General features: G+C 39.5%; 2 protein-coding genes and 1 pseudogene across 2 annotated transcripts; all 3 read left to right on the plus strand.

The window, feature by feature from the left end:
- Window positions 1–5,129: 5,129 nt before the first annotated feature.
- On the plus strand, window positions 5,130–6,076 carry LOC102738900 (olfactory receptor 6K3-like). Its single transcript, XM_031036169.2, is given in 2 exon segments — window positions 5,130–5,268; window positions 5,271–6,076. Coding segments are annotated over 2 exon segments (945 nt in total).
- A 3,795-nt stretch (window positions 6,077–9,871) lies between these two features.
- Window positions 9,872–11,386, plus strand: LOC102739212 (olfactory receptor 6K3-like; annotated as a pseudogene).
- A 4,596-nt stretch (window positions 11,387–15,982) lies between these two features.
- On the plus strand, window positions 15,983–17,173 carry LOC102736941 (olfactory receptor 6K3-like). The gene is made up of 2 exons (XM_081823157.1): window positions 15,983–16,095; window positions 16,270–17,173. Exons 1-2 carry the CDS (start codon window positions 16,022–16,024, stop codon window positions 17,141–17,143), a joined length of 948 nt encoding a protein of 315 aa, XP_081679283.1. The 5' UTR covers window positions 15,983–16,021; the 3' UTR covers window positions 17,144–17,173.
- The last annotated feature ends 1,554 nt before the right edge of the window (window positions 17,174–18,727 follow it).

Genomic DNA, 18,727 nt, shown 5'->3' on the forward strand with positions numbered 1-18,727 from the left:
CAAATAAGATCATGAATAAAGAGGTCAGACACATCTGAGGAGCCTATTCCTGAAAATCTTATTCTGAGGAATTGAGTCAAATTGAACACGGTCTGTATCCCCATACACTAATTTTTATATTCACCTTCCTTTCTCCTGGTGGGACTGGGTCAGCTCATTTCTCTCCTTCCAGTTTCCAATGGATAAACTTCGAATTGGCACATTAATTTCTGTAAAGTAGAACATTGATTTTGCTAAAACATAAGCACCCCAGATTCTATTAAAAAATTAATATCACTCACTTAGGGGAAATAAATAGAAGCACCAGAAACACGATAAGACAATAACTCTGACTGCCTTGGGGGTCCAAAATACTTCAGTTCTAAGGCAGTAGTTGTAAACATCTTTACACTGATTTGTAAATGGAGATAGTAGAAACCTGCTCTGCCCCTTCCCTGAATCTCTGAGTGTGTCAGGGGTTCAGCTGAACAGTGAGTGTCAGAGTAGCAGATTAAAACAAAACTGAGCCCAAATGAACGTAACCGTGAAGCTTTTGATCACTTACTGTGATAGTCATTTGCTGATAGTATGAACAAAATGCTAAAAGCAGAGAAAGTATCTCCCCCAGGCCCCTATCATATTCCCTGAGAAAATGAGCACTGATCAAGGGTCAGGTGCATCAGTGCAGATGTGAGGGTCATTTTATTGTCGAAGGAGCCCTGAACAAAAGGCTCCAGCAGTTTTATGGACCCTGAGATGGAGAGGAGGATACAGAGTGGACTAAGTCAGAGTGGGGAGAAGTGACCCCAGGATTTCTCTCTCTCTTCCCCTAAAGAAGCCTCAGAAAGGATGCCTGAAGAGGACTTTGGCCCAAGGCTGCAAATAGAGATGTAGGAGTGCATTTGCTGGGGCAAATGGAACCATGCAAAGGGTATGAGTGGGCAAAGGAGCCTTAGTCCTTGCTGCAACTCTCTTAGACGCTTCAGTGCATGGGCTGAGACCTGGTGCCAGGGATGGCTTTCCCGGGGAAACCTGCCTGGGAAAGCCTTTGTAATCTCCTGCAGTCAGGTCTGAAAATCACACAGGGTTTCAGCCAGACTCCTCAGTGCATATATATTTTTGAGGCGGAGGGTAGAGTAGGAGAGATCTACTGTTCCCTTATTATTTTTTTCCTATGCCTTGGACTCGTAAGTCATTTATTCACAAGCTTTTACATAACTTAAATGTCTTCCCTTTCTCAACCATAAGCTAATTCCATCCCCCTGAGGCTTGGGTCAGCCTAACATTTCTGCGAATTTCAGGTCAGCCCAGGTCTTCCATCCTTTCCTGGGTTTCTCCAAGCCCCTCCATTCACCTGTTCTAAGTTTCACAGAATCCAGAAGACCGAGAAGGGCAAGTCTGTTCCAGTGGACTTCCATGGGCCCACACTGCTCTCCTGATCTACTTGGAGTTGAGTTTGGCAAGAGTAGAGTGATGAGTCAAAGTTACTACTGATGATCATCCTACAGATCTGGGTCACTATCACATTCCATCCACCTGGGACTGAGATTTTCTTGGGCACAAAATACTTTCTCTTAAACTCTTGCAGCCTCTGCCTATTGCTCAGTTTCAAGGCTGCTCCCAGATTTTTAAGTATTCATTAGAGTAATACCCCTAACTCCTTGATGCTAATTTCTATCTTAATTCATTCAGGCTGCTATAACAGAAGTATCACAGAAGGGGTGGCTTACACAACACACATTTATATGTAAGACCTCTGCAGCCTGGGAGTCTGAGGTCTAGGTCAGGAAGACTTGGTGTTTGCTTTGTAGATGACTGCTTCTCTCTGTATCTCCACATGGCAGACAGCAGAGAGAAGAAGTTCTCTCCAGACTCTTAGACGGGAAATAATGACACTCGTGAGCTCATCTAATTCTTATTACCTTCCCAAAGCCCCATCTCTTAGTATTGTCACATTGGGAGGTGAGGTTTCAACATGGGAATGAGAGGGGCAGGGAGCAAAAACATTCAGTCCACAGTAGTCATATAAATGGAATATGTAGCTTTTGGCTCCTTCCCTTTATCACAATGCATTTGAGATTAATCTGCGTTGAGTGTATACTATTCATTTTCATTGCTGAGTGGTAGCTCATTGCATGGATGTACAAGTTCATTTATCCCTTTACCAGCTAGAGGCCTTTTGAGTTGTTTACAGTTTTATAAATAAAGCCACTATAAATATTTGTTTACAGGTGTGATCATAAACTTTCAGTTTTTCCCCAAGTTTCTATTTAAATTCTAGTTAGTTAACATGTATGCTAAAATAGGCTTCAGGTATAGAATTTAGTGATATAAACAAACTTTCATTTCTTTTGGGTTAATACTTAGGAGTGGAGTTGCTGGATGACATGTTAAGGGTATGTTTGACTTTATAAGAAACTGCTAAACTCTTCCCTAGTGGCTGCACCATTTTGTATTCCCACCAGCCCTATAGGAGGGATCTAGTTGCTCTATACTTTCCCTAGCATTTGGCCTCACCAGCTGTTTTGTTAAAAAAAAATGTGATTGTTCTTATAGATGTGTTATGGTGATATATCTCATTGTGGTTTTAAGAATTTTGAGTTTTCATGTATTCTGGATATGTCTTTTGCTGGATACATGTCTCACAAATATTTTCTCCCAGAATGGCTTTTCTTTTCATTCCTTAATTTTGCTGAGTTTGCAAAGCAATCAATTTTGGTGATGTTCAATTTATCATTTTTTTTTCTTTTAGATACTGTACTTTTGATGTTATAGCATATACATTTTTGTTGAACTAAAGGTCATAAAGATGTTCTCTTCTAGTTTCTGGGAGATATTGTTTTTGGTTTTACATTTAGGTCTATGATCCATTTTGTGTTAATTCTCGTGTATGATGCAAGATTTTTTTAGCCCATTTGTTGCCAGTTTTCCCAGTGCCATTTGCCAGAAATACTTTCTTCTCTCTGTTGAATGGCTTGGCCATATATATGAGTGTCTATTTTTGTACTCTATTTGGTTCCATTGATCTATGTGTCTATTCTTTTTTTTTTTTTTAAGATTTTATTTACTTATTTGAGAGAGAAAGAATGAGAGAGAGAGAGCATGAGAGGGGGGAGGGTCAGAGGGGGAAGCAGACTCCCCGCCGAGTGGGGAGTCCGATGCGGGACTCGATCCCAGGACTCCAGGATCATGACCTGAGCCGAAGGCAGTCGCTTAACCAACTGAGCCACCCAGGCGCCCATCTATGTATCTATTCTTTTGACAATACTACACTATCTTGATTTTTTTTAACATTATAGTGAGTCTGGAAATGTATATCAGCAGTTCTGTCCTCTAAATTTGTTCTCTTTTTTTCAAGATGTCTTGCCTAGTCCCTTGTCTTTTCATAAAAATTTAAAATTAGCTTCTTAATATCTAAGAAAACACTCTACCTGGATTTTAACTGAGATTGCATTGAATGAATCTATCTATTATACATAATGTATAATGTACACATTCTTATATATGCATATTTATGTACTAGATGTTCTATAACCAGTAGAAAAATTAATGATAATTGATATCTGTAGAACAACCCTTACAATAATCTTATTTATGAAAACCTGAGGGATTTACATGTATACATGTAATAATCAACATTTCCTAATTCTCTGTGGGCACTTAGTTTTCTACAAGCTGCTGAACTGATATTTGTCAAATTTAGTCTATATAAAGCAGTTCCTAAAAGATCTTTTTCAAAATATGTATTCAGTTTTGTAATGAGATCTCTGAAAAAAATCTCTGAATGAGCCAAATTTTTTTTCTTTGGTTCTATCTATGTTTTAAATGCCTCATGTTAATTTGGAATTTCAAATGCCATTCTTCAATAAAGTTGTAAGCTTACATTGATTCTGCTTATAAGTAATTTTTTCAAAGAGTATCAGCTCAAGGGAAATATTTGGCTGCCTTCCTAGGGGAATATTGGCATACAGCATAATCAAGTGTTCTAATTTAATCATATGAGGAGCTCATTTTTAAATGGCTCTACATTATCTCAAAAGAGAACTTATATTTCAAATTCCTTGGTGTCCTCAACATTTCTCTTTGACTGATTTTTCTATCTCCGTTAGACCAGGTTTCTGAATTGCCAGGGGAATAGTCCCAGGTGCACCTGATGAGTTTCCCTGTACTACCTTTAGAGACCTCTTCATGCTTCATGCCACTTTCAAGGGATCTAAATTGTGCTGGACTCTCACATTTTGGCCCTCACTTTTTCATTCCTTGATGGTCTTTTTTAAGGTATAAATGATCTGCACAGGGAGACTTAGCTATCTCCATAAGACTCTCTGCTTCTTTTCAATATCTCTGATGGACTGACATTTAAAAGACTGATTGAAAGATTTCAAGAACTAGGTTCTAAAGAGAGAACTCCCAGTTCACCCACTGGGCCTTCTTTGTTCTTCCATAATCCTCTAAAGCTCAGTTTCTCCCACCTCTTTTCCCTCTGTGCTGGCCAGTTTCCACTAGCTTTATCTTTTCTGCTGCTGGGAATAGTTTCCTACCATAGCTTCACCTTGATATATTTGCCTAAAAACATTACCCTCTTCTCTAACCACACTCAGAGCTCCTCCGTAGTCTGAAAAAGGAGGAGAATATTTAAAACTGGAGATTTTTCAGAAAGTGCAGAATATAACTTTACAATAACTATATAGAGAAGAAAATAACTAAAAGTTTTGATTGTCTAATCCATAGTCAGGAAACATTCGAGAATTTATCTGGTATGTGATTCACAATGATTTGGGGGAATTCTTATAAAAGGTGATTCCTATTAGTACCCTTAATATTCTACTTTATTTTAGCTAGCATAACTTATAAATGTGACATTATTAATACCTTGTTTATTATTATTTGCCTCCTTCATTGAAATATAATCTCCATGAAAACAGAGTGCTTTCTTCAGTACTGAATTTAACAAGCCTACAGTTGTACTTGGCACAAAATAGAAACTAAATGGATATCTGCTTAATTAATCCAGGAATGATGGAGTAAATCATCTACCTAAAGCATTTCTTCCTTTTACTCTTATATGAGCCAAGAGATCTAACTCTTTATATTTCATCTAGGGAGTGAGCTGTGTCTTTCTACCCATAACATTTAAGGCCACTGAGATCATGGTAAGAACTAACCAAACTTCTACGGTGACAGAGTTTCTCTTCTCTGGATTCCCCCAGTTTGAAGATGGTAGCCTCCTCCTCTTCATTCCTTTGTTCATCATCTACACATTCATTGTTATCGGGAATCTCACTATATTTTTTCAGTCAGGATGGACACCCGTCTCCACAATCCCATGTATAATTTCATCAGTATCTTCTCCTTCCTGGAGATCTGGTACACCACAGCCACCATTCCCAAGATGCTCTCCAATCTCATCAGTGAGAAGAAGACTATCTCCATTACTGGCTGCCTCTTGCAGATGTACTTCTTCCATTCACTTGGAAATTCGGAGGGGATCTTGTTGACCACCATGGCCATTGACAGGTATGTTGCTATCTGCAACCCACTCCGCTACCCTACCATTATGACCCCCCAGCTGTGTGCTCAGCTCTCTGCAGGCTCTTGCATCTTTGGCTTTCTTGTGTTGCTCCCAGAGATTGCATGGATTTCCACACTGCCTTTCTGTGGGCCCAACCAAATCCATCAGATATTCTGTGACTTTGAGCCTGTGCTGCACTTGGCCTGTACAGACACATCCGTGATTCTGATTGAGGATGTGATCCATGCTGTGGCCATCATCTTTTCTGTCCTGATTATTGCTCTCTCTTATATCAGAATCATCACTGTGATCTTGAGGATCCCTTCTGTTGAAGGCCGCCAGAAGGCTTTTTCCACCTGTGCATCTCATCTTGGTGTCTTTCTGATGTTCTATGGCAGTGTGTCCCTCATGTACCTGCGATTTGCTGCCACTTTCCCACCAATTTTGGACACAGTTATTGCACTGATGTTTGCTGTTCTTGCTCCCCTTTTCAACCCTATCATCTATAGCTTGAGAAACAAGGATATGAAGATTGCAATTAAGAAGCTTCTCTGTCCTGGGTTGCCTGGGTGGCTCAGTCAGTGAAGCATCTGCCTTTGGCTCTTTGGCTCAGGTCATGATCCCAGGATCCTGGGATCAAGCTCCACATCAGGCTTCCTGCTCAGTGGGGAGTCTGCTTCTCCCTTTCCCTCTGCCCCCCACCCCAACTCATGCTCTCTCTCTTTCTCTCAAATAAATAGATAAAATCTTAAAAAATAAACTTCTTTGCCTTCAGAAAGTGTTTAATGCATCTGCAAGTTGATGTTAGCTAGCTCTTAGCACCTCTCACTTTGGATGTTACCCTGACATACTAAACCATAAAATTAACATGTAACTCATTCATTGTCACACTGATAGTTTCTATTTATTCCAGTTCACATGTTTATTCTATTTATACACATTTAATATATCACGGACTACCTGTTTAGACTTGCGTAGATGGATAGATAATAGAAAGGAAATATAATGTTTAAGCCATTAAAATAGATCTTATAAACATCAATTTTATTGTTACTATGTAAGTATTATTATTATTATTATTATTATTCCAAAGGCATTAGAAATAACTACAGATTATAAAATAGAGTGGTTAAGAGTGTAAGATCTGTAGAAGAGGTTAAGGTTCATATTTTACTGTACTACATACAAGCGTTGCGACCTTAAACATGAAGCTACTCTGGGAGGTGTTGGATACATTTATTACTTTACTGTGGTGATTATATATGGTGTTTGTGTATGTTCACACTCATCACATTGTATTCATTACATATGTTCTTTGTATACAAATTATATCTCCATAAATTTGTTAAAAATGAAATAGACTGGTTCACATTATGCTAAATCATCAGAAATACAATTTTACCAATTAAAATTTTTTCAGGTCCCTCATGTGATGTTTTTCTTTAACTTGAGTATAGTTGACACACAACATTACATTAGTTTCAGGTGTACAATATAGTGATTCAACTTCTTTATATGTCATGCTGTGCTCCCCACAAATGTAGACACCATCTGTCACCACACAACACTATTACAACATCACTGACTATATTCCCTATGCTGTAACTTTTATTCCCATGGCTTATTATTATTTTTGAATTTCAAGGGAAAGTATTATAAGAAGTTAGACAAGGAAAATAGGCCACCAAGTCACAGGAATAAATGTTAGACAAAACTCAAGAGAGAAAGAAAGCATGTTTTCCCATCCAAAATCTGATACTTATTTTCAAGAAGATTCTATAACAAAAGCAACTAGATTATAGAGAAGAAGGGAGAGGAGGAGGAAGAGGAAGATGAGGAGGAGGAGAAGGAGGAGGAAGATGATGATGAGGAGGAGGAGGAGGAGAACTTTGGGTTTTCCACAGAGCACAAAGCAGTGGATTGAGCACATAGAGTACAGAATAATCCTGTGAAAAAAGGTGAGATATTGACTGTCAATAGAGAGGTGAGCAGGACCAATGTGAATTGTTCAGGGTAAGAGAGATCCACATGCATTTGTGGCATGAGAAAAAAATGACATTGTCCCCTCACTTCAATATTGGCACAAAACCCCAATGACATGTCTGTTATGAAATGATCTTATTTTCTATTAAATATTTTTTCAAGTTTTTTTTTCTGGTGTCAGTATATTCCTTCAAGACTTTCCACATGTGTGTCTTCATGCGAGAAGAGCAGGACCAACACAAAAGTGCTCTTTGCATGACTCCCTGATAGACACTCATACCTGGGGCAATAGCCATCATGCTGGAGAAAGTAGTTTGCCATGTTCAGAGTGATAAGTACAATCAGGAAAAAATACTTGATGACAACTTTGATCCTAAAATCTAATGAGAGAAGAATATGGTGGGGATCTTTCTGCTAATTAACCCCACGAGCGAAAGTGATGCTCTCCACTGTGGTGCAGGTCAGGAATCCCCTATGACACCCACTTCCCCTTCCTGCTATTCGCTGGGATGCCTGTGAAAATAGTTCTAAGTCCCATTTTGGAGGGTTGGAGGAATATCAAGGATGCAGAGACCCAGACAGGGGAGCCCCTGTGGTTTTTGGTAGAAGTGAGTTCAGAAGGCTGTCTTGAGAAAGAATTCACTCACCATGCAAATAAGAACGTCATAACCTGGGGACTCAGAAGCTTCAAATGTTGGTGGGGTGCAACAGCAAGTGTAGGGGGAGACTATGCCAGGCACAGGTATATATGAAACAGAATACTCCATTATGATGCCATCTTTTGAGAGGTGATTTTTTCCAGATTTGATTAGGACTGTCACTCAAAGTAAATTGTCATACTTCCCTTTCCAAACAGTCCCTAATTTTCTTTGTTCACTTGTCCAAGGCTGTCTCGTGGGCTAAATTATAATTTCACCCAGTAGCTTGGCTCCAAGTTAACTTATTTGACACCAACCATTTTTTACATGCCAACCCTGTTCTAGCTTATTGCCCTGAAGGAAGAGCCTGGCCTAGAGAACGAAAAACAGGTAGTTGATAATTATTTTGAAACATGATGCATACACTACAGAAACCCCAGTGTAATAGTGCCCAATATTCTGGAGTGTTTACTACATTCCTGGCACTACTTTAAAGCACTGAAATTATGTTTACACATATTGGTAGGGGTGGTCAAGTGTCTGGGTTGGAGCATGTCACTAGAGATACAGTGCATGGATTTATATTCTGAGTTCAGCTGAGAATCCCTGGGCAGTGTTTCATCTGTCTGTGCCCAAGTCTTCTCATCTGTAAAATGGGGATAATCTTACCTCATTAGAGCATTAGTAAGAAATATAGCTTGTGCTTGGGGCAGTGCTTGCCTCAGTAAGTGACTCAATAGCCCAGCATACTATACAGTGCTGTTATTGTTATTAAAAGTGTCTAGCTATTCTTGAAGCCTTACGTGCCAGTATTAATATTTTCTTCATCTTACAAAAGAGGAATTAAAAACATAGAAAGGTGAAATAACTTGAGATAGGCCAGGGGGTTTATAAGCAGTGGAGAGGATCTGTTTCTGACATGCAGACTTTTGACCAGGATTACATATTGCTTTTGTGTCAGGAGAGGGGGCAGAGTAAGGAGTGGTGGCTACACCACAGTCAGAAGACATGGTAGACTCAGGAGCCTATGGTGATCCCACAAAGCAGTGTGCACGAGGAGACTCTAGGGGAACAGCATTGATGCTAGAAGGGGAAGCTGGAGCGAGTTCTGGGTCAGATGTGTGGGTTTGGAGCTCATGAACCCACTGGGGAAAAACATCTGCAAGTTGTAATAGTTGAGATCTTGTAAGTGGATGAGATCAGCACAGGAGCAAATAGAATTATCGAGAGCAGAGTGGATGAGCAAATAGAGCTATTGAGAGCAGAGAGCCTGAGGGAAATGAGCACCTGGGGAAGAGTTTAAGAAAAGCAGCCATGTTAATAAGAGAGAGACGAGGAGAAGTAAGAGTAAGGATGGTAGAATGAATACAACTAAGTGGAACAAAAGAAAAGGCCCAAGCCAGAACCACCTCTGAGAGCCACTGGGAATATATACTGTAACTCCTATTATGTTTATTTTTATTCATGCCTCTTACTCTTAGGGATGGAATCCCAGAAGTGGAGGAGGAAAGCCTCAGGTAACAGTGATGAATTGTGTCCAGTGCCAGAGGACAGCAGAGTCTCCATTAGCATGGGCAGACAGGGCTTCGCGAAGCTTGGTGGGAAGAGCTTCAGTGCAGAAGTGGGGGAGAGAGTAAACACCAGTGTTGTAGGAACATGAGAGGCGCAGGGAGCTGGGTTTTACCACCCTTTCAAGAAGTTGCCTGTTGGACAATGATTAAGTCCTGTGCAGATATTTACTTAATCTTCAGATTCCCTATTAGATAGGCACTATTTTTAATCTCATTTTTGCAAACGAGTACTTGAGCCTAAAAGATTAAGTAATTTGCCCAAAGACACGTAGATAGTAAGAGGCTCAATTGGGGTTTCAGGGTAGACTCCAGGCCTACTTTCTAATCCCCTAGAACAGAAATCTCCAAAGAGGAATGTGCAAGATGGTCCAATGGGATGGAAAGAAAAAAATAATACAACTTCTAGTGTGTTTCTTTTTATTCGTGCTCCTTACTTCTAAAATTTAGTATTATAATATATGCATATATTTTGAATTATTAAATCATAATACAGTAAGTGTGTGCAACTTACAAATGCAAATAGGTATATTACAGGTTAATTGCACCATTAAAAACATTTAGAGACACCTGTTTCTGTGATTGTGATTGTGAAGGAGTGAGAAAGCATGTCAAATACTAGTCAATATGCACAAGAGTGTGACATTAGGAAAAAATAAAACCTTCAAGTTATTTCGTTATTCATTTGAGTTATTTAGCTGTACACCATCCTTTCTTCTCCACCTTCTTGTGAGCTGGTGTGTGCCCTCTCCTTCATTCACAGGGAGCTCTGCTGAGCGTATGGAGAGTGCAAACGTGTCAGCAGTGACGGAATTTATCTTCACTGGCTTCCCCCAGCTCCAGGATGGTGGCCTCCTGTTCTTCTTTCCCTTACTCTTCATCTACACGTTTATTGTCATTGGGAATATATTGATTTTATTTGCTGTGAGGCTGGATGCATGTCTCCACAATCCCGTGTACAATTTCATCAGCATCTTCTCCTTCTACACCACAGCCAGCATTCCCAAGATGCTCTCCAACCTCATCAGTGAGAAGAAGACCATCTCCATTACTGGCTGCCTCTTGCAGATGTACTTCTTCCATTCACTTGGAAATTTGGAGGGGATCTTGTTGATCACCATGGCCATTGACAGGTACGTTGCCATCTGCAACCCTCTCTACTACCAAATGATCATGACCCCGTGGCTGTGTGCTCAGCTCTCTGTGTCTTCAGCTTCTTCATCCTGCTTCTTGAGATTGTAATGATTTCCGCATCGCCCTTCTGTGGGCCCAACCAAATCCATCAGAACTTCTGTGAACTGGTCCTCATGCTGAGGCTGGCCTGTATTGACATGTTCATGATTCTGGTTGAAGATGTGATCCATGCTGTGACCATCATCACTACCGTCCTAATCATTGCCCTGTTCTATATCAGAATTGTCACTGTGATCTTGAGGATACCCTCTGCTGAGGGTTGGCAAAAGACCTTTCTACCTGTGTCGGCCATCTCACTGTCTTCCTGATTTTCTTTGGCACTGTGTCCCTCATGTACTTGCATTTCAATGCCATCTATCCCCCAGTTTTGGACACAGCTATTGCACTGATGTTTACTATCCTTGCCCCCATTCTTCAATCCCATCATTTATAGTCTGAGAAACAAGGACATGAAAAATGCAATTAGAAAACTCTTCCATCTTTGGAAAGAGTTGAACACATCTAGAGGTTAATTTTGAGCTGCATGTCCCCTTCGACTGTTTTAATGTTTCTCTAACAGATTAAAAAAAGAAACTACTCTATACCTATTTCTTGTCACACTGAACTTTCTGTCTGTTCTCCTGATTACTTTCCCTTATATCTAGGAAAACACATTTGTACTCTTTGTCATAGCTATAACACCTGATGTATATACGGTCAAGAATTTTATCATGGGGTTGAAGGCTTTGCTTGCTTTCTTCTGAAGAGTTGTAATTAAAAGAAAACTCACCCCTTCAGAAGCTGGCCATGTGCTTCAGGTGATAGATCTCGGGAAAGTTTTCTATTTCATGACAGATCATGGATTACCTGATAAGGTTTGTCGGAAAGCAGATATCATATAAAAAGCAAAAATAATACTTAAGGCAGTAAATTATACTTTTATTTTTAGTTATGTAATTCACTCTCCATTAGAATAATAAGCATATACATTTAGTAAGACTAAATTATTACTACCGTAATAATGGCATGCCAAGTAAAGTTGGAACATGTTTGCTTCAAAAGTCTGAGTTCAGGATGCCACCATCAACAGAGAAAAAGTGCACATTAGTGACTACCTCTAATAGACTTGGTCTACACCCATATTTGCCATAAGAATTCTGAGTCCTATCACAGAAACAATTAAAATTAAAGGGCTGCTGATACAGGAGAGGAGGCTTCGGATACAATGAACAAACTTCAGTCCTACACGGCATCCCACGCTGTACCCAGTGATTTTGAACATGAGTCATAGTCATCAAAAATAAAGAAAGCAAACAAAAGTAGATAAGGAAACAAAAAACTATCCAACAAAATCTATACTTGACTAAGGCGTGCACCTCATGGCTTCATGGTACCCTTGCCAGAAAATGTGCTTTCCTGCTCTGTGGGCAACCAGAATTCACATGGTTGTGTCAGCATTCCTAAGTCTGCAGCAGCAGGTGATGGAAAGACAAATGCACCAGGGGAGCAGGAGAATCCACAGAAAGACCGTGGAGTACGTGTAATGCATTTGAGATATGCTCCCACATGCCAACACTCGTTATTGTCAGTTAAGTATTATATAACTTCCCATACCGAAGGAAAACAAACCAAAAGATTTAGAAATGATTCTGTTAATCTAAAAGTGTACTGATTTCTCCAAGTGTCACAAAGGGTTTGATATAGTTCAACTGTTTATACTTTTCTTGTGGTGCATTTAAAACAAGAGTGGGGAAAAGAAATTTTTTCTTGCTTCTGAAAGCAACAAACTTGTTGGAATTAGAGAATAAAGAGACTGTGCAAATATGTCCTTCTATATTGCTGCTACTGGTGCCCATCTGCCAACAAGAAACTCACTTCAGTTCCACTGGGGCAACTCTTAAGATTCACGCTGACAGAGGAGGCAGGTCTGCTAACAAGGGCACATTATTAAGAAGGGAGCACTATTGTCATTCAACCCTTTCACTCTCTAGACTTCCTAACACCTGGATGAGGACAAATTCAGATTAATGAAGCATTTCTTTTTCCTAAAGCAAATTAAGTCACTCTCATTTCTTGTTAATTTATGCATTTTGTCATAGAAATAATTTTATTTCTGGAAACAGTGAACAGAGGAACCACAGATTATATCTGAAAAGTAAAGTTGCCAAATGTTGCTGATACTAAAAACAGATTAGTTTCTATGGGGGGAAAATAGATAATCTAGATGAAATTGTATATTCAAGGGAGCATATAAAATATTTTTTAACCATAAATTTCTGTAGTAGTACTACACTTGAGAGAGAAACACGAAGGAAAAAGATCTTCCCTGATTATTTTCAGTGGTTAAAAATAAATGTATCTTATGCAATGGTAATTAATATGAATTTGTTTTTGTAATGTATTCTAAGATGTCACCAACTTCCTTCTTCCTAACACTGCATACCTTTGAGCCACGTTCACTAAGCACATTCACAACGAAGGACATGAGCCCATTGTTATACTACTGTATCAAGAAACTTCTAAGATATTTTCTATAAGAATGATGAATAGAAAAAAAGTTAATATATATTTGTTGTATTTTACAACATTTGCAACAAACTGTAAATAAAATGGTATACAAGAACTATACACCAATCTTTCATATATTTTGTCGAGAAAAATAGGAAATTTAAAGAGTTCATCAGAATCAGTGGGAATAATTTGAAGGAGAGCCCCATGTATGTTGTTGGAAGGAAATAGTGGACATTCTTCCACTGTCTTCTTTAGTACTGGCTCATTTTTCCAAATGACATGTTTTCACAGAAATTGTTCTATTTTTTCTTCACTAATTTATTCACAATACTTAACAGGCCAACAAATCACCTTCAACACTGTCCTATTTCTTGTGTGTTTTTTAAGGATGGGGTCCTACCAAAGCTGTTCTTTGTATGGAACCCTCCCATTCCATACCAAGATGGAGACTGGTTAAATCATAATGAGAATAAGGAAAAGGTGGTAACAATGGTCACCAGGATCTGTGAGTCTTCCTTGGAGCATTGACTCCCCTTTGACCTGGGGATCTAATGAGAAGAAAGTGCAGAAGTATTCTGATAATTGACCCCATGAGAGAAAAGATTGCTTTCTACTTATTAGCAGGAGATAAAGCCTCAGTGGAGCTCATTTCCCCTCTAGTGTGTTCTGTAGGATGTCTATAACAACCCTTCCAGAGAGGGTGAAAGGACATTTGGAAATGCAGAGACCCAGGGAAAGACCCATTTGGCAGAGGTGAGTTTAGGGTCACTGGAGTCTGGGGAGAAAGCATCCATTTCCTATACTTGGGATGAAACACAACCTGAAGACTCAGTGAAGATTTGGGGAGGCTTGAATTTGGGCACTGTCCTAAGGCTTCTGAGAAAGTTCTATCTTTGGAGCTCTGGGTTCTGCATATTTTCAATCAGAAATTATACCCAGTTATTTAGACCATATGATGGTCTAAGATATGAATGCTTATGCTTTCCTTCCCACCTGCCTTGTTTCTGGATTTTTCTGGTTTTAATGATGTTTGTAGTCTGCTTCAAACCTATTCATTATAAAAGAAGCTACTTTCAAGTGCTTAAGACATGCTAGGAGGTATGAAAGACAAAAAGCTGATCCCACCCTGATCGAAGCTCACCATGTAGTGAAATTAAACAGAAAGAATTACAATGAAAAATGGTAAGGTTTATGGTAGAGGCCCTGTGGAGGACACATAGATGAGAAAGCTCAGATGTGTGTGTATGTGTGTGTGTGTGCATGTGTGCACACATGTGCATATGTGTGAGCACATGTACGCATGTGTGAATGTCAGAAAGGAGATGAGAGAACAGCAACAGTCGTGAGGCTTCTGACAGGACGCAGTGGCTGAGCTGAAACCTGAAGGAAGCCCAGGAATATCCCAGTGAAGAAGAGTGAGTCCAAAGGCCTTTCAAGACAAGGGTTGATATTCACAAAGCCATCCCAGGGAAATGGCGGTGAGCTCTGAAAACTGCCATAGCAGAGCAGGAGAGAGGGGCAGGTGGGGATACAGGATCTGTGGGTCTAAAGTCCAGGAAACACACCTGTGCTGGAGACAGAGGTTTGATAACTATGCGTTGCTTATCAACAGACAGTGCAAAAGGACATGATTTTAGGGGCCACTGCAGGAACTTGCAATATATAGCCATGTACCAAATGGGTAGAGAAGATGGGTCCATAACACATAAAATAAGGAAACAATGATATAACACACACCTGGGAGGAAGCTTCCATATAAAACAGGGCAAACCTGGAGTGGAGTTTCATGAGAGCCGTGAGAGAAAACCTTCAAGTAGCAGTGATCAGGAATTTCTTTTTTTTTTTTTTTAAAGATTTTATTTATTTATTTGACAGAGAGAGAGAGCGAGAGAGGGAACACAAGCAGGGGGACTGGGAAAGGGAGAAGCAGGCTTCCTGCTGAGCAGGGAGCCCGATGTGGGGCTCGATCCCAGATCTCATGATCTCAGATCATGACCTGAGCCGAAGGCAGACGCTTAACGACTGAGCCACCTAGGGGCCCCAGTGATCAGGAATTTCTGGTGCAAAAGTATGGTCATAATATAATAATGGAAACTTTATATTGTTTTTCAATTATTATGTCACTGACACATAGGACAGAATGGCTTCTGTAAGTGGCAGTAAAGAAAGATTTCACACAGCAAATGGTTGAAGAGAGAACAAATCTGAACAAGATGTTGTTAATATTACTCTTTCAGAAACCTGATCTAGGAAGGAAATGATAACAGATATTGAGCATTAATGCCAGGGACTTTGAGACATTAATTCATTTAATACTCACAACTCTGATCGGACTAATATGTTTTCAACTATAGAAGAAGATGCTGAGTCTCAGAGAGATTACATAACTGGTCCATTATCATCCAAATAACAGGTAGCAGGATGAGAATTCAGGCTTAGTATGTTTGATTGGATCTTATGCTATTAATCATTAATACTGTCTCCCAAATAAAAAGATTACAGATACAGGCAAGTCACTGGCTATTTTGAACCTGGGAAATGTCAAAACACAAAACACCAGGTAACCAAAATAATATTTATGTTTACACTGCATTGATTTCCTTCTCTGTTAGTTGGGTATAACCTCTCCCTCATTCACAGGTAGCTCTTCTGGGGATATGGAGAGTGCAAATCTATCTGCAGTGACTGAATTTCTCTTTACTGGCTTCCCGCAGCTCCAGGATGGTGGCTTCCTATACTTTTTTTTAATTTATTTATTCATGAGAGACAGAGAGAAAGAGAGAGGCAGAGGGAGAAGCAGGCTCCCAAGGAGCAGGGAGCCCGATGCGGGACTCGATCCCAGGACCCTGGGACCATGACCCGAGCCGAAGGCAGACGCCCAACCATCTGAGCCACCCAGGCGCCCCCTATACTTTTTTCCTTTACTTTTCATCTACAACTTTATTGTGATTAAGAACCTGTTGATCTTCTTTGCTGTGAGACTGGACACCCATCTCCACAATCCCATGTACAATTTCATCAGCATCTTCTCCTTCCTGGAGATCTGGTACACCACAGCCACCATCCCTAAGATGCTCTCCAACCTCATCAGTGAGAAGAAGACCATCTCTTTTATTGGCTGCCTCTTGCAGATGTACTTCTTCCATTCACTTGGAAACACTGAAGGAGCCTTGCTGACTGTCATGGCCATTGACAGGTACCTCACCAACTGTAACCCACTCCGCTACCCGACCATCATGACCCCCCAACTATGCGCTCAGCTCTCTGCAGGCTCTTGTGTCTTTGGTTTTCTCATCCTTCTACCTGAGATTGTGTGGATTTCTACCCTGCCTTTCTGTGGCCCCAACCAAATCCACCAGATCTTCTGTGATTTCACACCGTTATTACATTTACCCTGTAGGGATGCCTCTGTGATCTTAGTGCAAGATGTGATTCATGCTCTGGCCATTCTGATAACAGGTCTGATTATTTCTCTTTCTTACATCAGAATTGTCATTGTGATCCTGGGCTTTCCTTCAGTGGAGGGTCGTAAAAAGGCCTTCTCCACCTGTGCTGCCCACATTGCTGTTTTCCTGCTATTTTTTGGCAGTGTGGTCCTCATGTATCTCAGATTCTCTGCCACGTATACCCCATTTTGGGATGCTGCCATCGCTCTAACCTTCTCTGTCCTTGCTCCCTTTTTCAATCCCATAATATACAGCCTGGGAAATAAGGATATGAAAGATGCTATTAAGAAGATCCTTTGCCCTCAAAAGGTATTTAATGTATCTGGTAGGTGATTTAGACAGGAGTCCTCTATACAAATGGAGCTTCTTCACAAAATACTGACCCCACAAACTCTAGAACTTAAAATAATTACACAATTAGTCCAAATTTCTTCTCCAGGAGCTGGTAAGTAGACTGACGAAGTTCTCTGAGGACTTACAGAGATGACCAACAGACAAATTCCACTCCTTGTTTTTTAGGATTAGTGGACTGTTTTCTTTCTTGTATCTCCCATTTTGTTTAATTTTAAAGATGTTAATATTTATTTATTTATTTATTTATTTATTTATTTATTTATTTATAGAAAGACAGAGAGAGTGGGGGAGGAGCAGAGTGGGGAGAGAGGGAGAGAAGCAGACTTCCTGCTGAATGCAGAGCCCCACGCCGGACTTGATCTCACCACTCCAAGATCATGACCCTAGCTGAAACCAAGAATCAGAGGCTTAACTGACTGAGTCACTCAGGACACCCCATGTTTGTTTGATTTTAATTTATTCTTTTATTTTAAAATGATTAATTGTATAAATATTAATAATACTCACAGGTATTGCCTTTTATGATACAATCTCTTTACAAAGCTCCCAGTTACCTGATAGAACCCGTCACTCCCCATGACACTAAGGTGACTTGTCCAAGTTCTTTTAGGGAGTTATTGGACATTAAGCAGAAGCAAAGTTCCTGGCATCCAGACCATAGACTTGATCCCCTATCTTTGTTTCCTTTCTACTCAGCCTTGTTGGTATTTTGAGATCTATGTACTGGTGTGCTTTGCATGTGATGCTGTCATGAACCCAGGCATCACAGACTGTATTTAGTATTATGTTAATTACTATAAAGAGAAGTTGAGTAGATCAGATCCCTACCCATGAGAACTTACCATCTTATGTAGGATCAGTGTGAGAGTATTAAAACATAATAAATGCATATATTTACATTTATAGTCAATGACATTTACTGATGATTTAATTAATCTAATAACTTGTCTGTTTTTCCTACCATATCAGTGCTAAGATATATAATTTGTGTAGTAGTTTTAATATAAAACTATGTGACTTGGTAATAAATATTTTAGAACTCAAAATTCTATGCTAAAATTTATTCATGTTTCTACAAAGTACTTATACCAATTCAGTTTAAATATGGCAAAATATTTCACTGATTAGATATACAAATTATTTCTCTCTTTTGAACCTCTATACTGTTTTCTATAACCATTCTTATAAATATGGCAATTATCATTTTTTGCATAAACTTCTTGCCATTTTCAAAAACTTGTTTCAAGATGAATTTCAAGAAACTGACTTATTAAAGTAAGATGTGCAAATATGTTTATAGCTATTGGTAAAGGTATTGTTTTTGCAAAGGTTGCACTAGTAATGCATGAATGTGGCACTTTCAACATAACTTTAATAGCAACTGATATGATTAAATAAGAAGTCTTGTTATTCTGTGGAGCTGTCAGTTCTATCACTGACAAGTTGAAACTGCAGTAGGACTATAATAGAGTGATAAATTTCAGTGGTAAATTGAGTTATTAGTCCTGGTTCTTCACATCCCTATAACAGAATTATAACTCCACAAATTTGCAATGAATGGAT

The sequence above is a fragment of the Leptonychotes weddellii genome, chromosome 6 (genome assembly GCF_054177405.1).
Source record: "Leptonychotes weddellii isolate Sample4059 chromosome 6, ASM5417740v2, whole genome shotgun sequence".
Lineage (NCBI taxonomy): Eukaryota > Metazoa > Chordata > Mammalia > Carnivora > Phocidae > Leptonychotes > Leptonychotes weddellii.